The 16,934-nt window shown below is 39.4% G+C and overlaps 1 protein-coding gene across 1 annotated transcript; it reads right to left on the bottom strand.

The window, feature by feature from the left end:
* Window positions 1–1,246: 1,246 nt before the first annotated feature.
* Window positions 1,247–14,937, bottom strand: LOC308108896 (V-set domain containing T-cell activation inhibitor 1-like). Its single transcript, XM_080462195.1, has 6 exons — window positions 14,713–14,937; window positions 12,751–13,083; window positions 7,798–8,070; window positions 4,071–4,349; window positions 3,033–3,149; window positions 1,247–2,079 (listed from the first exon to the last, which is right to left on the bottom strand). The coding sequence occupies exons 1-6, from the start codon at window positions 14,780–14,782 to the stop codon at window positions 2,000–2,002; spliced, it is 1,152 nt and encodes a 383-aa protein (XP_080318321.1). The 5' UTR covers window positions 14,783–14,937; the 3' UTR covers window positions 1,247–1,999.
* Window positions 14,938–16,934: the final 1,997 nt, after the last annotated feature.

The raw sequence follows: 16,934 nt of genomic DNA, 5'->3' as shown, positions 1-16,934 counted from the left end.
ACTTTGGTAGTAAAGCAGAATACAGAGTTCCTATATATTTCCAGCATTAACCAAATGTTGGCTCAAAGTGACCCTGTCTCCTCCCCTGTCTCCCCCCCTGTCTCCTCCCCTGTCTTGCACACCTGTCCTCAGTCACCTGGAGGCTTTATTACCTCCCTGCATAGCCAGAGCTCCCCCTAGTGGATGAACATAGTACTTGAACATAAGCCGGTGTACAGGTGAACACAGAGGTTTGCATAAACAACAAAAACATATCAAACATAAAATGGCTCCGACAATTACTAGTTATAGAATATTATTACTAATAAAACGTTCCTTAAAAATATGAAAACTTTTTGTTTTGTCAAACTAATAGCTGCAGTTTGATCAGCTGGACCAGCTTGATGGTTGGACAGTTACTTTGACCTTCATATTACAGTGAAGATTACATTTTATTACTAATAAAAAACAATAAAATTCCTTAAAATTGTGAAAAGGTGTTTTTATTCAAAGTGATAGCTGCAGTATGATCAGCAGAATTTCGTTTGTGATGGTTGGACCGATACTCAGGGGTCAACAGTACACCATAGTAATATTATTGTAGTAATTCAATTATATTTCTCAAATAAAAATCATTAAAATGATGTGAAAACATTTTTATGTCAAACCCCGGGTTGTAGTCTGATCATCAGAAGACAAGTGAAGCTGCAGTGATTCTGGTGACACTGCAGTGAAAACCAGTGATGTTTAGATATTTCTGTAGTATCTGTCTTCACTGCTGCAGCGGTTTGTAATCTGAGCTTTTTTTATGGTAGAAATAAGTTTCCATACGTGGTAAATTAACAATTTCATGTCCATTTAGTTTTTTCAAATATGCAAAAAAATTACATTTTCTGCCATGTTTTTGTTGTAAGTGTATATATTTCCTACAAATTTATTATAATTATGTATTTCTTCACCTTATTTAAAATCAGTGTGTAAAGACATTTCTTTTGTGAGATATTCTTTAAAAAAATGACTCCTAATGATAATATTCCTCAAAAACTGTCAATACATTAAAATAAATTCAGTGTTTCTCCTTGTTTGAGCAGAGGATAGAGTAGAAATATATTTAATGGTTTTGTGAACCTGCATAAGTAGAATTTAATTAAATTTCTTATAAACAAAACCTCAGTGAAACAGCTTCATTAAAACACAAAACACCTAAAAACAACCTGTTGGAGCAAAACTACGATGAAATGTTAATTTAATAAAATATAACAGACATGATGGATGTAAAAAGATTTATTCAGAAACACTGAAAACATAAACATCCTCTTCATCACATTTTGAAAAGTGACAGTAAAACTTTTCAGTTAATTATTGAATTAATAAATTTACCTTTATTTTACTTTGATTTAGATGTTTCCGAGCTTTAAATCCCAAATAAAAGAAAAAACATGGTTTTGTTCCAAGTGTTTTTACGTCCAAAAGGTAAAAATACTGATAAACTTTAATAAATGTAGTTTAATTTGCACAGAAGTGACGAAGCAGAGCGAGGAAAGATAAAATCTCCAGCAGGTATCAGTTTCTAACTGATTCACAACAAACACTCGTTTCTCTTTGATTCTAGTAAAAAAAACATTAAAGTCAAGGTGAGGATGAGGAAGGAGAGGAAGAAGAAGGCCTGCATTAATGTGAGCTCACGTAACTGAGCTTCACTTCCTCCGACAGCAGCTGAGCTCCTTCAAAATAAGACTTCCAGCAGTTCACACAAGAAAAAACACAACGAAACTGGTACATGTTTGTTTACCTGGAATAAAAAAAAAGACAAAAATCTTAAATTACGGAATAAAAAAATACAAAATGTTTTAATTTGCACCGAGAAAAATGTGAAAACAGTATAAAAAAATTAAAAATGCTAAAAAATGAGAACATAAAATTCCTGCAAATCTGAAGCTGCAACACAAACTGAATACTTTCAGTCCCACATGATGAAAGTAAAATAACAGAACCGTGTGTGTGTGTGTGTGTGTGTGTGTCACACAGGTAAAGCCTCCCTCAGGTGCTGATCATGGGGTTGTGGTGAATCCAGAGAGCGGCTCGTCAGAGAGTTTGAACCTGCAGGAACAAACAAGAATTTACACACTCTGATGTGCTTGATACACACATTATTAACTCTTTATTGGCGGTAAAATAATAGTTTTACATCCTCCCAACCGCGTCACTTTAGTGGTTTTTAAAAGCTTTTAAAATCAAGTTGATTTCTCAGGGTTGCTCCACTGTGACGACCTGAACACCAGCAGGAGGTTTACTGAGGATCTCTAGGAAACATCTTTACTGCTCCAACCACAGATACTAAAGTAATTCTACATGTTGTACATTTCAGATGTTTGATGTTTTCAAATTGACTTTAAATGCAGATTCAACTCTTGTCCACTAGAGGGAGCTCCAGTACAACTGTTTGAGAAACTTGATTTAAAAACCTGACTGCAGCTTTATTCTTCTCATCTTCACATAAACCTGTTTCTATTCTTTGCTTTGATTAAATTTCGATTTGAAATGTGGAAAAATATTAAAATATGGTTATGAAGGAATTTGAGGAAAATAAAAATCGGTCTTTACAAATATCTCAAGGCATCACATGACAGGTGTTTTTCTTTTTTGCTATAATTACTGACGTTTTTGTTAAATTTGACACTTTAAACCAGATTTCATTAAATATTGACCCAATTTTTTTTGGGATGAAATCTAAAATGTAAAAAAGTAAAAACATAATTATCTGTAAATAAAACTAGTACCCAATATAATACAAAATATATTAAAGTGCCAGAATCATAATTTCTGCCTTAAAATAAATTTTTAAATATTGAAAGAATAATTGCAATTAATATTCAGTTCAAAAGTGATAAATTGACTTTTCTTAATCACAATTTTTCAAATTATCTCAGGGACCAAAAAACACAGAAAGAAGCTTCATGTGGGCCGAGAGCCTCAAGTTGATCAAGTTTAATATGGATTACATTAATCTGTTGAATTTTTTGAAATTGTCAGGAGTAGAAATCCCAATTTACCTCTATTACATTTGATGAGTCCCGTGTGTAGAAGAACCGCAATAAGAACAATTCCACCCACAAGGACAACAACAGCTCCCAGAACTGCAGCAGTAATAATCCATCCGATGGGAAACTCTGAAAATGAAGATAAGTTTATTTAACACTAAAACGTCTCAGATACTGTGAAGAAGTTAGTAGAAATAATATTTTACATTAGTGTCTGATTAAAGTACTTTATAAAACTGTAATATTTTATCTGCAGTAAGATGTTTAAACTTTAACTCCTCCACAGTGAAACACTCGAGTCTCTGAATCCTCCACTGATGAAACCATCTGCATGTTGAAACGTCTGCAGGGATTCGAACCAGCGACTCTGAGCCGTGCTCTCCACTGAACCACAGTGACAGACGTCCTCAGACTCAGAGACGACGTGGACATGAAGGTCCAGGTGGTGAAGATGATGCTGGATCTTCCTCCTCCCTGCGGCTCCTCAGTGGGATTAAACAGACCAGTGTGGATCCTCCACCGACCTCTCAGGATGTAATCAGATTACCCTGGACTCACTCGCTCCCACCTCCAGTCTCTCTCCAGGAGACACTTGTCCTCAGGTCACGTCCTGGTCTCCACTCATCAAACATCAACTGAACACCAGCAAACTGATTCCAGTTGAGAAGGTTTGAGTGGAGAAAAGACTTCACCTCCGTTTGTCTTGAATTCTCTTCAGACGCTCTGGATTGATCTAGATTCTCTACATGCAGACGCTCTGCCAGAGGTTCTGCTCTTCTTCTCCCACAGAACTTCCTCTTCCAGGATCCCTCACTTCTTCAGTGTCACTCAGTGTTTTTCTACTCAGAACTTCATGTTAGAAATGTGCTGCTGAAGCTGCTCTGTGATTGGACGCTGGGACTGAGGAGCTTCACTGTAGTGACTCAATATGGACACCAACTTCTGGTTCTCTGCTTTAGGACAGTTTTTAATGTTTTATCTTTAATGGTCTGAGAGTTTTGGTTAAAGAGAAGCACTCATAAGATAAAACTAGTTAAATAAGAAACTTACCACCAAAGAAAACGTTGATTTTAGCAGAAACTTCATGTTTGATGTCGTCTTGAGTCACGACACAGTGATAGAAACCGTCTTTGGTCACGGTGGTTCGGAGGACGACGTCATAACTTCCTCCTCTTTCCGTCACTTCAGGTTCTTCAGAGTCGACGATGTTTCCTGAATCGTCTTTCCAGAAAACTGCAGGTTTAGGAGAAACTCCTTTGACCACACACTGCAGCAGAGCCCAGTCTTTAGTCTGTTTCAGGTTTGTAACAGAAGGTTCTGAAGCTGCTCCTGTGAATAAGAACATTATGAAACATGATGTTAATCCTAATCTGGTTTGTACCGACAGTTTATCTAATCTGTAGGAAAATATAAGATCTGAACATATTAGTGCAACATAACTTCAGTTAAAACGTCTGAAAAACGTTGAATTAAAAATCCAATTCAAATTTCTTCTAACTTCACATTCAGGAAGAAATTTCCAGTGTGAAACTTTTGAAAACACGAGCAGATTCACACTGAAGAACTTTAAACTCCACAAACGTTTCTGTTCAGTTTCTCTAGAAAAATCTAGAATCTTCCGCCCGACGTCACTTTTCTGATCAGCTGCTGGTGAATTTTAGTGTTTGAGTGAATTAAAAGTGGGGAGGAGGAAGGATTGTATAAAAGATGGAAGCTCCTCCTCCAGAGTCTCATCATGAGTCCTCATGAGAGACGAGTCGTGTTGAGCTGCTTTGTTCTCATCCAGGTTGTAAAGTTCTGCTCCAGTCGAGTCCAGAAAGAAGAGAAACATTAGAAAAGCTTCGATTAGAGACTGAAGCAGCAGCTCAGCTTCAGAGAGAAACTCTACTCAGTTTACACTTTTCTACTCAAACTGAACCACAGCTGGAGGCAACATCTGGACCTGATGGAGGCACCACTGTCTGTGACCAACATCTGGACCCGATGGAGGCACCACTGTCTGTGACCAACATCTGGACCCGATGGAGGCACCACTGTCTGTGACCAACATCTGGACCCGATGGAGGCACCACTGTCTGTGACCAACATCTGGACCCGATGGAGGCACCACTGTCTGTGACCAACATCTGGACCCGATGAGGCACCACTGTCTGTGACCAACATCTGGACCCGATGGAGGCACCACTGTCTGTGACCAACATCTGGACCCGATGGAGGCACCACTGTCTGTGAACAACATCTGGACCTGGTGGAGGGACCACTGTCTGTGAACAACATCTGGACCTGGTGGAGGGACCACTGTCTGTGACCAACATCTGGACCTGATAGAGGCACCACTGTCTGTGACCAACAGCAGAGAAAAAGTGAGAAATCATCACATCGGTACTGATTCTTCTTTTAATCTCAGATTAGTGAGTTGATCATAACTGGACTTTAATCTGTGGGATTATTTCATCTAAACTCTTTTAACTGTGAACTGCTTCACTCACTAACATGTGATGTGAGCTGGATTCACACCAGAGGGGCAACAACTCCTGTCCCCAGAGGGGCAACAACTCCCGTCCCCAGAGGGGCAACAACTCCCGTCCCCAGAGGGGCAACAACTCCCGTCCCCAGAGGGGCAACAACTCCCGTCCCCAGAGGGGCAACAACTCCTGTCCCCAGAGGGGCAACAACTCCCGTCCCCAGAGGGGCAACAACTCCCGTCCCCAGAGGGGCAACATGAACACCCTGCAGTTTGACAGTAAAAAGGTCCTGAAGCAGCAGCAGGAGCCTCGAGTGTGACGAGCTTCACTTCTTCTGCTTCTTTGACTTTAATCTGACGACTGGGAGTCAAACTGCTCGTTCAACACATCAAATACAAGTCAAAGTTCAAGTTACTGAGTTTGAACTACAAACACTGGAAACATCAAGCAGAGCGTCCGACATTCTCCCTCTTCAAACTCTGCTCACACATTCAAACACAAACTTTATTGTTCAGAGGAGCAGAACAAAGTCTTTCCTGCCTGCTGCCGTCAAACTGGACATTTAGACCTTCTAATCTGGAATTAGGGAAGATTTGAACTTCAGCATGACGACGTTATTAGTCACATGCTTTTATTTTCTCACTTTTATTCTGAAGTGTTTTAAATATTTGAACAATTCTGATATTTTAGCACTTTTGAGTCAATTTTTCATGTTTTACATCAAAACTGAGTTCTATCATCTATTATCTATCTGTCATGTAAGGTGAACTTTGAGTGACGAGAGCAGGTCCAGCTTATTTCTTCAAACAGCTCCGTTGTGGATAATCTGGGCATACAGCTCAGTTTCAGTCACTCTTGACTTCAGTATTTATTTTCCTACTGAAATCCTCCTGTATGTCGCTGCCATCAGTTTTATTTCGTCTCTTAATTCTTTGTTGTTTTTCTTTTCATCCCGACCAGATTCTTCACAGCATCAGTCACTTTGAACTTTAGTTTAGGATGTAAAAGACGGTTCCTCTCACCAGATCCAATCTTTCTGCTGCTTGATAGAAAAACCTTCCAGCTGGAATTTAAATCAAGAGATATTTCTTTAGTCTTCACCATGAAGGTTGTGTGACAAATGGATTAAGTTGTATAATTGATCTTAAATTTAAGTAGGAGAATTAAGGAGGCCAGATTAACAAGTAACATTTAATTCGGTTTAATCTGAAACACCAGACAGGCGGATTAATGCAGAATTAGTAAATACAGCAACAGGGGCAGTTTAGGAATACATGAACTTTAGTGTTTAAATAATTTTAATCTACATTCTTCACCTTTTTCAGTAGTTCAGTGTTTTAAGGAGTTTTGGGTAAAAACAGTCAAAATGTGATTCATTGGCTTGTTTGCTATTATAGATCAGGAGCCAATCAGCAGTATTTCTATAAATAAACAAGACATTCAGGAGTTGTGTGAATAATCTCGGGTCTGACTGAATTTGAGTTAAAATGTTTCTCCAGGTATTTTAATGATGGATGAAGTTTGATCGTCTCACAGCAGCTGGAAAGTTTAACTTCCTGAATGTTTCCAGAGATCTGCTCAGTGACGCTTCTTATTCAAACCAGGAGACTGAAGCTGGAAATGATGGAGGAGATGAAGGCTGGAACTCCTGGTTTCACACTTTATAAAGAAAATATCCCCGTCTCCGTCTTCTAGTATGGTTCTAGATCATCCTTCAGCTCGGGTTCTCTGATCCAGTACCTTAGTTCTAGCCACCCTAAGTGCTCCTATTACAGTACTACAGTACTACAGTCAGGCATCAAGAAAGTATTGAGCAAAGGCTGTGAGTACTTATGCATGTATTTATGTGATTCATTAGTTTTTATATTTAACAAATTTACAAACAATTCTAAAGGACGTCAATATAAAAGGTAATGAATATTACTTCAATCTGTTCTGGAATAAAACTGCAATACAACAAAAAGTGGGAAATGTGAAACGCTGTGAGAAAGTTTTCAGGTTTCCAAATGTCGGCCATCTTGGATTTCTCTGCCACATGCAGGAGTCATTTACACACTTTCACTGTGGTTTCCATCTTAACTGGAGCATGACACTGGTCCAGCATCCCATAATATTTAGAGTGATAACAGTGAGCGATGAACGATCCAACCTGGACAATCCAAATCAGTCTGAAATACGGAAGTTTTCAAGATCTTCCTTCAGGTACAAGTACATGATTCCAGGGAGGATTTCCATTTGGTTCAAAGTAAAACAGTTCTGTTTTAACAACCAAGAATAAAGTATGAATGACAACATTTAAAAAATGGACTCACCAGGATGAGGCACATACGTCTCAGCATAAACTTGATTGTGTATTTCCTCCTGAGTAGCGACACATCGGTAGAATCCGCTCTTTGTCACGGTGGTTTGGAGGAAAACATCAAAACTGACGTCTTTCTGTGTGAACTTTGGTTCAGCATCAAGGACGTTTCCAGCAGCGTCCCACCACTCCACTCTGGGTTTAGGAAACGCTCCTCGGACTGAACACTGCAGCAGGACTCCGTCGGATGATTTGTTGAGAGAAATGAAGGGTTGTGGAGCCGCTCCTGGAAACATAAACAGGTTATTAGGTACAATTATAATATCTGATTATTAATATTTGTCCTGAATGAAATTGAACTTCTCACAGCTCATTAGTAATGTGCGACTATACACTCGCCTCATAAAGTTACAGTATATTCATGTATGTTAGAAAGCTCTCTGCTATAAACTGAACAATGAAATGTGAAGGTGATGAATCAGTTTCTATCAGAACGATGTGGAACTATGAAGATGTGAGACTACAGAGTTGATAATTTCACTCCTTAAGAAACATTTCTCATCACTTCTCATTTTATTCCATTTTTTTGTTCTGGTCAGTCTATTTTGTTTTCACCACTTTTGTTTTTTTTCTCCATATTTAATCTCATATTCTCAATAAATATAATTTCTGTATCATCACCTTATGAACTATAGTTTCCATGTAAACAATTAAATTGATATTGTTGATATAACTGACAGTAAATTTTCTAAACAAATATTCATAAACACAACTTCACTTCTGTCATTTATCAATAAATACACATTATTGTATTTCATAGTTTTTAAAGCATTTTGATGATCTTAACACTTGTATATTTTTAATCTATTTGCCTTGAATCTACTTTAACTTTGAACTCGATCATTTCATGACATTAGATCTATTGTTCATTTAAATCAAGACTGTCAAACTCATTTCAGTTTTGAGGCTTCATACAAATAATTTCACTGTAATGGACGGAATAAGTAAAATATGACTATTTAACAATCCAAACTAGACATATTCTCTTTTAGTTCCAAGAAGTACGAGCACATTATGAAGTCTAAATTTAATCAAAGACATTTTTACAAAGTCTGAAAAAATATAAATTTTAAAACACTTTCAGCCCGTTTGTATTTTTGATTAAACATTTTGGGTTAAAATCCAGTGAAACCTCAATATTAAGACTTCCTGTCTGGTATTTTATTTTGAAATCCTACAAACTGCGACAAAATACTTCACTTGACTTGTTTGATTAGTTGAATCTCCAGAGAGAGTCGGTGTTGAGCAGCCTGGATGTCTGCATGTAGTGAGGATGAGTATAGAAGTGAAGAGTGGAGGTAAAGTCTCCCTCACTGATCTTTGGTTCTGGTGCTGCTCCACCAGCAGAACTTCTTCTAGGACTCTGGAACATCTGGAGGCTGAACGGACCTCTGAGGGCCTCCAGCCTCATGTCCACACCAACATTTAAAAGCACATTATCAGGCTGCTCCAAACACTTTTCTCTCCACAACAAGGAGATTTGATCATCAATAGTAGAACAACTTCCACACAAACTCGGATTTAGTGAGGAAACATCCAGCAGAAGAACCACATTCTGGGAGCTTCTCTTCACAGCTTCTAAAGTTCAGGACCAGAACCTGGAGGCTCCAGGTGAGATGTCAGCTTGAGGACAGTGTTTCAGAGGAGGACTCACCGGGGAGCTTTCTGCCTTTTAACCTTATAAAGCTCGGAGGTTGGATGCGACCTAATTCTTCATGGAAAACTCGAGAAAAAAACACTCGGACGATCTTCATCTTCTCTGTGAGCCTCAATAACTGCGTCTTAGAAGCATTTGAAGCTCACAGCTTCTCCTTTTGAAACGCTTCAGTCCATTTGGAAGCAGGAGTCAGGAAATTAAACTTACAGCCTTTAATTAAAGATTAAGAAATATTAATCGTCTCACCTGAGAACCTGTCGGAGCCTCGTTAAAAGGCTTTTATCGATCCTAAAACACACATTGAAAGTCAAACTTGGACCCGCTTGGAAGAATCAAAACCTCCCCGATGAAGCAAAGTGAGTTAAAGTGAGATAGAAGCAGAAACAGCTTGAATAAATGTGACCGAGTCCATCCTGGAAGTTTGACCTGAGCGCTGCAGACTCAGTGAGGAGCCTCATCTCAGTGACTTTAACCAGAGTGACACAGAAACTGACCAATCAGCTTCAGGCCTCCTCACATCAGGACACGCCCAACTACACAATCAGCCAATCAGCAGCCCGATATCACCTAATGGGACGTAATTAACAGGCTTTACATCCCGTCAGCCAATCAGAGGAGGCCATTGGCCAGGTGCGTCATATTGACAGCTGTTCTCGTCCAATAGGAGAGCAGAACAATGGAAGCGGCCTCTGATTGGAGCAGGAGAGTTTACCTGTCTGACAGGAGGTGAAGATCCTGGACTTTCCTCTTTTTCACACAGCAGGACACCAAATTATCACATTAACTGGTTTTAACCCTCAAAAAGGAGAAAGTTTAATCAAGATAAAGGAATAAATCTTCATATGAAAATCATGGAAACATTTTCTATAAATAGATTCGACATTTCTAGACATTTTTAAACATTTTAAAGTGGATTTATCCTCAATATTCATTCAATTTAAGGAGGTTTTTGAAGAGTTATGTTGTGCTGTGTTGGAGATGTTATGTCCTGGACTTTCCTAAATATCTCAGAGCTGCTTCGCTCTATATGAGAGAAACTTGGTACAAACATTTTAGTTAAACTGAAGATGAAACCCTGAAAATTTCAGCCTTATAGCACACATCATTCCCAGTTTACTTCATTTTAAAGCTGCACCAAAAGGTTAAAATCTCCAGCGTTTCAGCCGTTCTCATTAAATCCCTTCAACCAGTCACCAGAGTGTGGAGCACAAATAAGATGAACGCTCCACATCAAACCTCAGAGAGTTTACTTTCTATTCATATAACAGACATTTATCAGCCGTCTGTGAGCTTTAGATTATGAAGCAGGTAAAATGAGCAGATTTGAAGATGCACTAGTGAGCATGGCTGTAATAAGCCCTAACAAGTTAAGATCCACTCTGGAAGGGAAAAGAAAGCACATGTTAGACTTTTCATCAACCTGACCTTCAGGTCAGACTGAGGGAAAAGAAACACAGTAGTGTTAAACACTTTATTCCTTCATGTCATTAGAAATGTAAAAACATGACAAACATCTTCATGTATTTACAGAGGAGACTGGTTAAGGCGAGTCACAGATGGTCACAATGAGGAGACGCGTCTATAGTGGATCTTTGTTTGACCTCATTTACTTTTCTTCAGGACTCAGTAACACTGGACTCACTTACAGTTTTAGGCAGGAGCAGGACAAACATTAACCTGGAAAAGTCTCACTTTTCTTTACTGAATCAAAAAGACTATAGTGTCTCCAGGAAGAGTGAGAACCTCTATCTGGACACTGGACTTCTTTCTTCTTCTGCCGCCTGCATTATTACGTCCATCAGCGTCTTTAAAAACAGGAAGAAGCTTCAAATTCATCCTGCAGCCTCAAGTCTTGCTTTCTGTTCCTTCAGCACTGGTGCAGCATGTTCCTCTCACCGGGCAGCGAGCTGAGACTCCACTGGAGCAACACAAGATGAGCCCACAGGGAACAAGGAAAGCACATTCAAAGACACTGAAGAAGCTGTTGTGAAGGGAACACAAAGCAACGAGCCGGGGAACACAAGACTGTGGCAAGGGAACAAACTGCTGTTGGAATGAAATGCAAAATGGTTACAAAGAAAAACTAAACTTAGTGAGAAGGTATGAAAAAAACTGTTGAGGGAACGCAGGAGGAATTACAAGGTATTTAAGGCCAAAGATTGTTGATTAAGGGAACTAAAGTTGGTGCAAGACAACAAAATAAAATTGTTGCAAAAGAGCAAAAACATTTGAAGATGAACAAAAAGAGTTAGAAGGGAACAAAAGATAGTTGAGAGAAAAGGGGAAATGTTGCAAGGGAACTAAATTCTTGTTTGGGAAACAAGAAATAGTTCCAAGGGAACAGACAACAGTTGAAAGGAAACAAAAACTACTGACAAGGGAACAACAAAATTGCTGAAGCGATGTAGAAAATGTCAAAAAGAGGTTGCAAAAATGTATTTGTTATGAGAATAAAAAAAGGTTTGAGGGAACTGTTTAAAGTTAAAACTAGGATAGCAAAGGAATATAAAACACCTGAAGCGATGTGGAAAATGTACAAAGAAAGAAAAAACTTGAGACAACAAAAGGAACAAAAACATTGCAAAGGAAAACAACTTAAGAGATTGAATGGGATGTGAAAAATGTGTCAAGGGAACATAAAACTAGTGCAAAGGAATTAATAAACAGAAGGAAATAAAACATGCAAGGAAACAAAAGACGGTTGTGATGGAATGTAAACTATTTTAAATGAACAAGAAACAGTTATAAGGGAACAAAAAAGTTATAAAAGGTACAAAACAGAATTCTTGTGAGAAATAAAATGTGAGGGAACAAAAACGTTGCAAGGGAACCAGAAATTGCAGAAGGGATGTAAAACATGTTGGAGAAACGCAGGATTATTGCGAGGGAACAAAAACATTCTGCAATGGAGAAAAACAAAGTGCTGCGAGGGAAGAGGACACTATTGAAATGTGTCCTCATGAGCTTCAGTAGGTCTCAACAAGCTGGCTGAGGATTCACTGTCCAGAGGACAGAATCAACGTCTCCAGGAACTGTGGGGAACCAACCTGTCAGCTCAGAAGCAGTCAGGAGGTTTAAAATGAGCTCAAATCAAACTGTTATCTGCTGGGAACTCTGATCACTGAGGCTGGAAACTGTGGCTCCTCCTGGAGGAATTTCTCTCTCTGACCTGAGTCCATCTGAGACTCCTGAACCAGTCACATCTGTAAAGACACAGCTGTCTGCCAGCGTTTGAATGAGGACACTCACCAACAATAAGCTCATACTGGCCTCGTCTTTCCGGCTCATGAAAGGGAAACTTGCAGCTGTAATTCCCGCTATCTTTCACCTGGGCTTTTCTGATCACTATGGAGGCGTTACCGACCTCCAGCTGATCGGGGAAATGAGACACCCGATCTTTAAAGTGGCCGTCCTGACCCGAAAGCCCGTTCAAGTAGTGGCTGCCTTTTTTGTAGAAAAAGACCTCGGTGCTGCCGTCTTTCTTCCAGTCGAAGACCTCGTCTTTAATATTTCTACCGTCTAGAGCACAATCTAGAAGAGCGTCTTCGTCTTCTCTGACCACCTTCCTGGTGACCTTTGACCCTGGAGAGAAAAAAAAAAAAAAGGAGACAGTGAGGGAGGACATGTGTCCACAATAAGACAACATTTATGAGCAGTGGTGAGAAGACGAGCTTCTTTATTTACAACAATCAGTGGTTCAGTGTCAGTGTGTGTCTGAGCGTCCTGAGAAGCTGCTGTTAGAAATAGAAGACGGATCTTTCCTGTGATCAGAAGCTCGTCCAGTAAAAGTCCTGGAGGACGCTGGAATACCTGGAATATAAAGCTCTGCTTCCTCCACACAGCTCGTCTTCAACCTCAGAGTCATGAGCGGTGTTAGTAACTGACTTTACTCCGCTCAGCTGATGGAGGAAAACCTTCTCCAACCTGTTTCAGCTCCAAGAGGAAACGCTGGCAGCAAACGTTGGCCGGCCTGTTTCCACTGGTTCCACTTCTTACCGTGGGAAAAGTTACTAGCTGAGAGGAAAGAAGCCAAACCAGGTGAACGTTTAGGAGCCGTGCGGCTGTTGAACAGGTGATCTGTCTGAGCCTGAAGATGAAGTGAGAAAACAAAAAAAAAAAATCACTCCCAACAGGTAGAACCAGAAAATAAAAGAAGTGGGTAGTGAGTGAAGGAGGAGGAAACGATAAAAACTACTACTACTAATTAAAGTACTACAGTTAAAAAGGTGAAGCTGGAGTCGGGGAGTCCATGTTGTCACACTGTTTTAAACACATCTGAACTATATTAGTGAGCTGGTGGAGGCGCACTGGACTGATCTTTGTATTGATGCTGGAATTTCACTCAGGATCAATAAAGTATCGATCAATCAATCCTGATCCGTTTCCTGATCCTGATTCATCCACATTCGATCCTGTTTTCCTCAGTTCAGCATCCGGATCTGATCCCAGCTGACTGTGTGTGAAGTCGGGTTCACCTGGACAGTCTCAGGTCCAATCACACAATCATGAACAACCTGAGGACAGTTAACCTGCGTTAAATCCTCTTTATGTCATAAAACCAACATTTGATGCCATAAAAATGAGTGGAGCCTCTTCATTCAGCACGCTGGTTCACTTTGATACCAGAGAGTCCAAACGGGTCAAAGACAAACAGGAAATGGGACTTTACACTGAAAGAGCAGCAGGAACGTGTGAGAGCTTCAAGGAAGTGTTCACTGAATAAAATCCTTGATAACTGTCGCTTTAAATATGAATTCTGACATGAGTCATCAGAAATCTGAATCTATTCAGTTAAAATGACTTGATGTGTTTTTCTGTTTCTTCTTATGTTGTTTTCTGCCTATAAAATAAATATTCTGACTTTAATCTTATTTTCTTGATCGTAAAGAATCAATGCTGTTATAATAATAAAAAGAATAATATCCAGATATCCAGTTCCGTCCCGGTTAAAGGGACATGGGGGCTGTTTTCCAGTTTCTCTTTCAAGCTGATGAGCTGCAGGTCTGGATTCTAAAGTCAGTCTGTGCTTGTAAAGTCAAAGTGCTGCAGGCTGGAAAGAAGACGCAGCATTTAGTGAGGCACAGCAGCAAACAGGAGGAAGGATTCATGCAGGAGGAAACAGGCTCATGTTCAACTGTGGCTCCTCTCATCGACTGCGCATTAAAGTGAAGAGAAATCCAGAGGAGCTGAGGACAGAGAGGCTTTTCTTACCGGGTTGATGGCTGAACGCTGCTCCGGAGCAGATGAGCAGACAGAGGCAGAGAGCTGGCAGCAGGTCCATGGCTGCAGCAGTCTGAGGATCCTCACCACTCTTTTTAAAGGAGAAGCAGTCATGGACCTGGACCTCGACCTGGACCTGGACCTGGACCTGGACCACTCCCTGCTGCTGCACCAGTCTGAGGATCCTCACGACTCTTTTTAAAGGAGAAGCAGTCCTGGATCACTGATCTGAATAAAGATGATCCTCTCATAAGTTGTTATTGGCTCAGAGTGAGCTCCCTCTAGTGGTTGGTGGGGGAACTTGGAATTGAAGCTTGACCAGCAGCAGTTCTTCTTCATGTGTTTGTGAGATAAAGAGGAGCTGCAGCTTGTTAGGATGAGTTGAAGTGTCTGATTGGATCCTCACATGAGGAGTAAACATGTCTCCTTCATAAACTGTCCAGAGAGAATCTGTGTGTCACTTTAATCTGAGATGTTTCTTCCTGCAGAGACACTTTGAATCACTGCAGGATTTCTTAGTTTCTTTAGTTTCTGTAACGAAGCCAGTAATGTTTTTATTGCAGTTATTTCTCTGAGCGGTTGAGAGGCTGATGAGGTGTGTTTGATGTCTACTTCAGAGGAATTTATGATCTGCTGATAAGAAGATTTATTCTCCTCAGTGAAACTAAGAAAACTTCCTGTTGATCAGTGAAACTTTGGTCTCGTTTCAATGAAACTTCAATAAAACAACTGAAGGAAACACCTTATATTAAGTCAGATTTCACTGGAGTTCCTGACACTGTGTGGCAACATGTTCCATTGAATTGTACTGTATAATAACTAAATACACTATATAATATTATATGACATGTTCTCCAGTATAGTATCTTCTCTCCTCACACTGAGTCTTATTGGATTGTAAAATTAAATTGCATCAACTGTCTAAACAGTTAAAATTAAAACTACAACCAACAATATGAAACTAAAACAAGAGATTTTCTACTTTTATGCTCAACATTACTGCTCTGTTCACTGTCCAATTAGATTTTATCTCAATAAAATGAATGATGAAGAAAAGACAAGAGCTCAAACTGTTTTATTGCAAAACATCTTTTCTGAAATTTCTTCATTTTATTTTTCTTTTTTCACATTAATATCACCTTTCTTGTTGTTTTGTACAGAACCCTTTGTGGAGGTTTTCTTCCATCAGATCCAATTCAGGCCATTTATAATCAGTTCTAAGTGAAATCACTGTACATTACTCCACAGTTTTATTTGTCTTATTATATCTTGATATCTCACAGTGGACCAGATTGGACCAGAACACATTGTTGTATTTTATTGTGACAGGTTACATCCTGTCCCTTTATACCATTAAAACATTCATGACTTCACAGTTTGTTGCTTTACATTGTAACATTTCACACAGTGTAGTAAATCATTATATCATCATTGTATAATGATCCCAATCATTCCATCATTATAAATCAAATCATTTTATCATTATAAGGTTCACTATGTCGTATTGTTTAGTTAAACATTAAACTGCTCCATTGTGAAACTTTACGCTGTGTTGTATTTTGTTGAAACAGCTTCGAGGAGTCCAGCAGGGCAGGAAATCCTTCTGTAGGATGAACTAAACGACACTGCAACTCAAATAATAAAATCATTTCCCACACACACACTCATTTATTATCAAAATCCAAAGATTAAAGATGTTTCCTGTTCTGTCAACAAACTTTCAAAGTGAGCATGGATCCAGTTTAAAAACCCTTTTAGCCTCTCGTGTAGCTCTTGTTGCTCTGGCAGAGAAGAAAAGCGACTCCAGAGCATCTTTCTCTGTACTATCCTGCTGTACCACTACAAATTTCTCCACATGCGAGATAAATAAAGGGATATCTTATCTTATCTTATAACTGTCTAAAGAAGTAAACAACTGAACAATTTTCTTAAAAATATAATGTGACGTAAATAGAAACTAACAATGGTGTGTGTGTGTGTGTGTGTGTGTGTGTGTGTGTGTGTGTGTGTGTGTGTGTGTGTGTGTGTGTGTGTGTGTGTGTGTGTGTGTGTGTGTGTGTGTTGAGCCACAGTTCCATAGAAGCTGTGATCTTTTTATCCCCTGAGGAGTGAAACTTCCTGAGAACTGGATCAGCAGGTTGTTGCATCTCATCACGGACGTTCATCTGAAGGAGTGTCGCTCACTTTAGTTCCACTGAGGTGTTTTATTACTT

This window comes from Lipophrys pholis (genome assembly GCF_963383615.2).
Source record: "Lipophrys pholis genome assembly, chromosome: 4".
In the NCBI taxonomy this organism is placed as follows: Eukaryota; Metazoa; Chordata; class Actinopteri; order Blenniiformes; family Blenniidae; genus Lipophrys; species Lipophrys pholis.
This window is presented reverse-complemented; position numbering and strand designations above follow the sequence as displayed.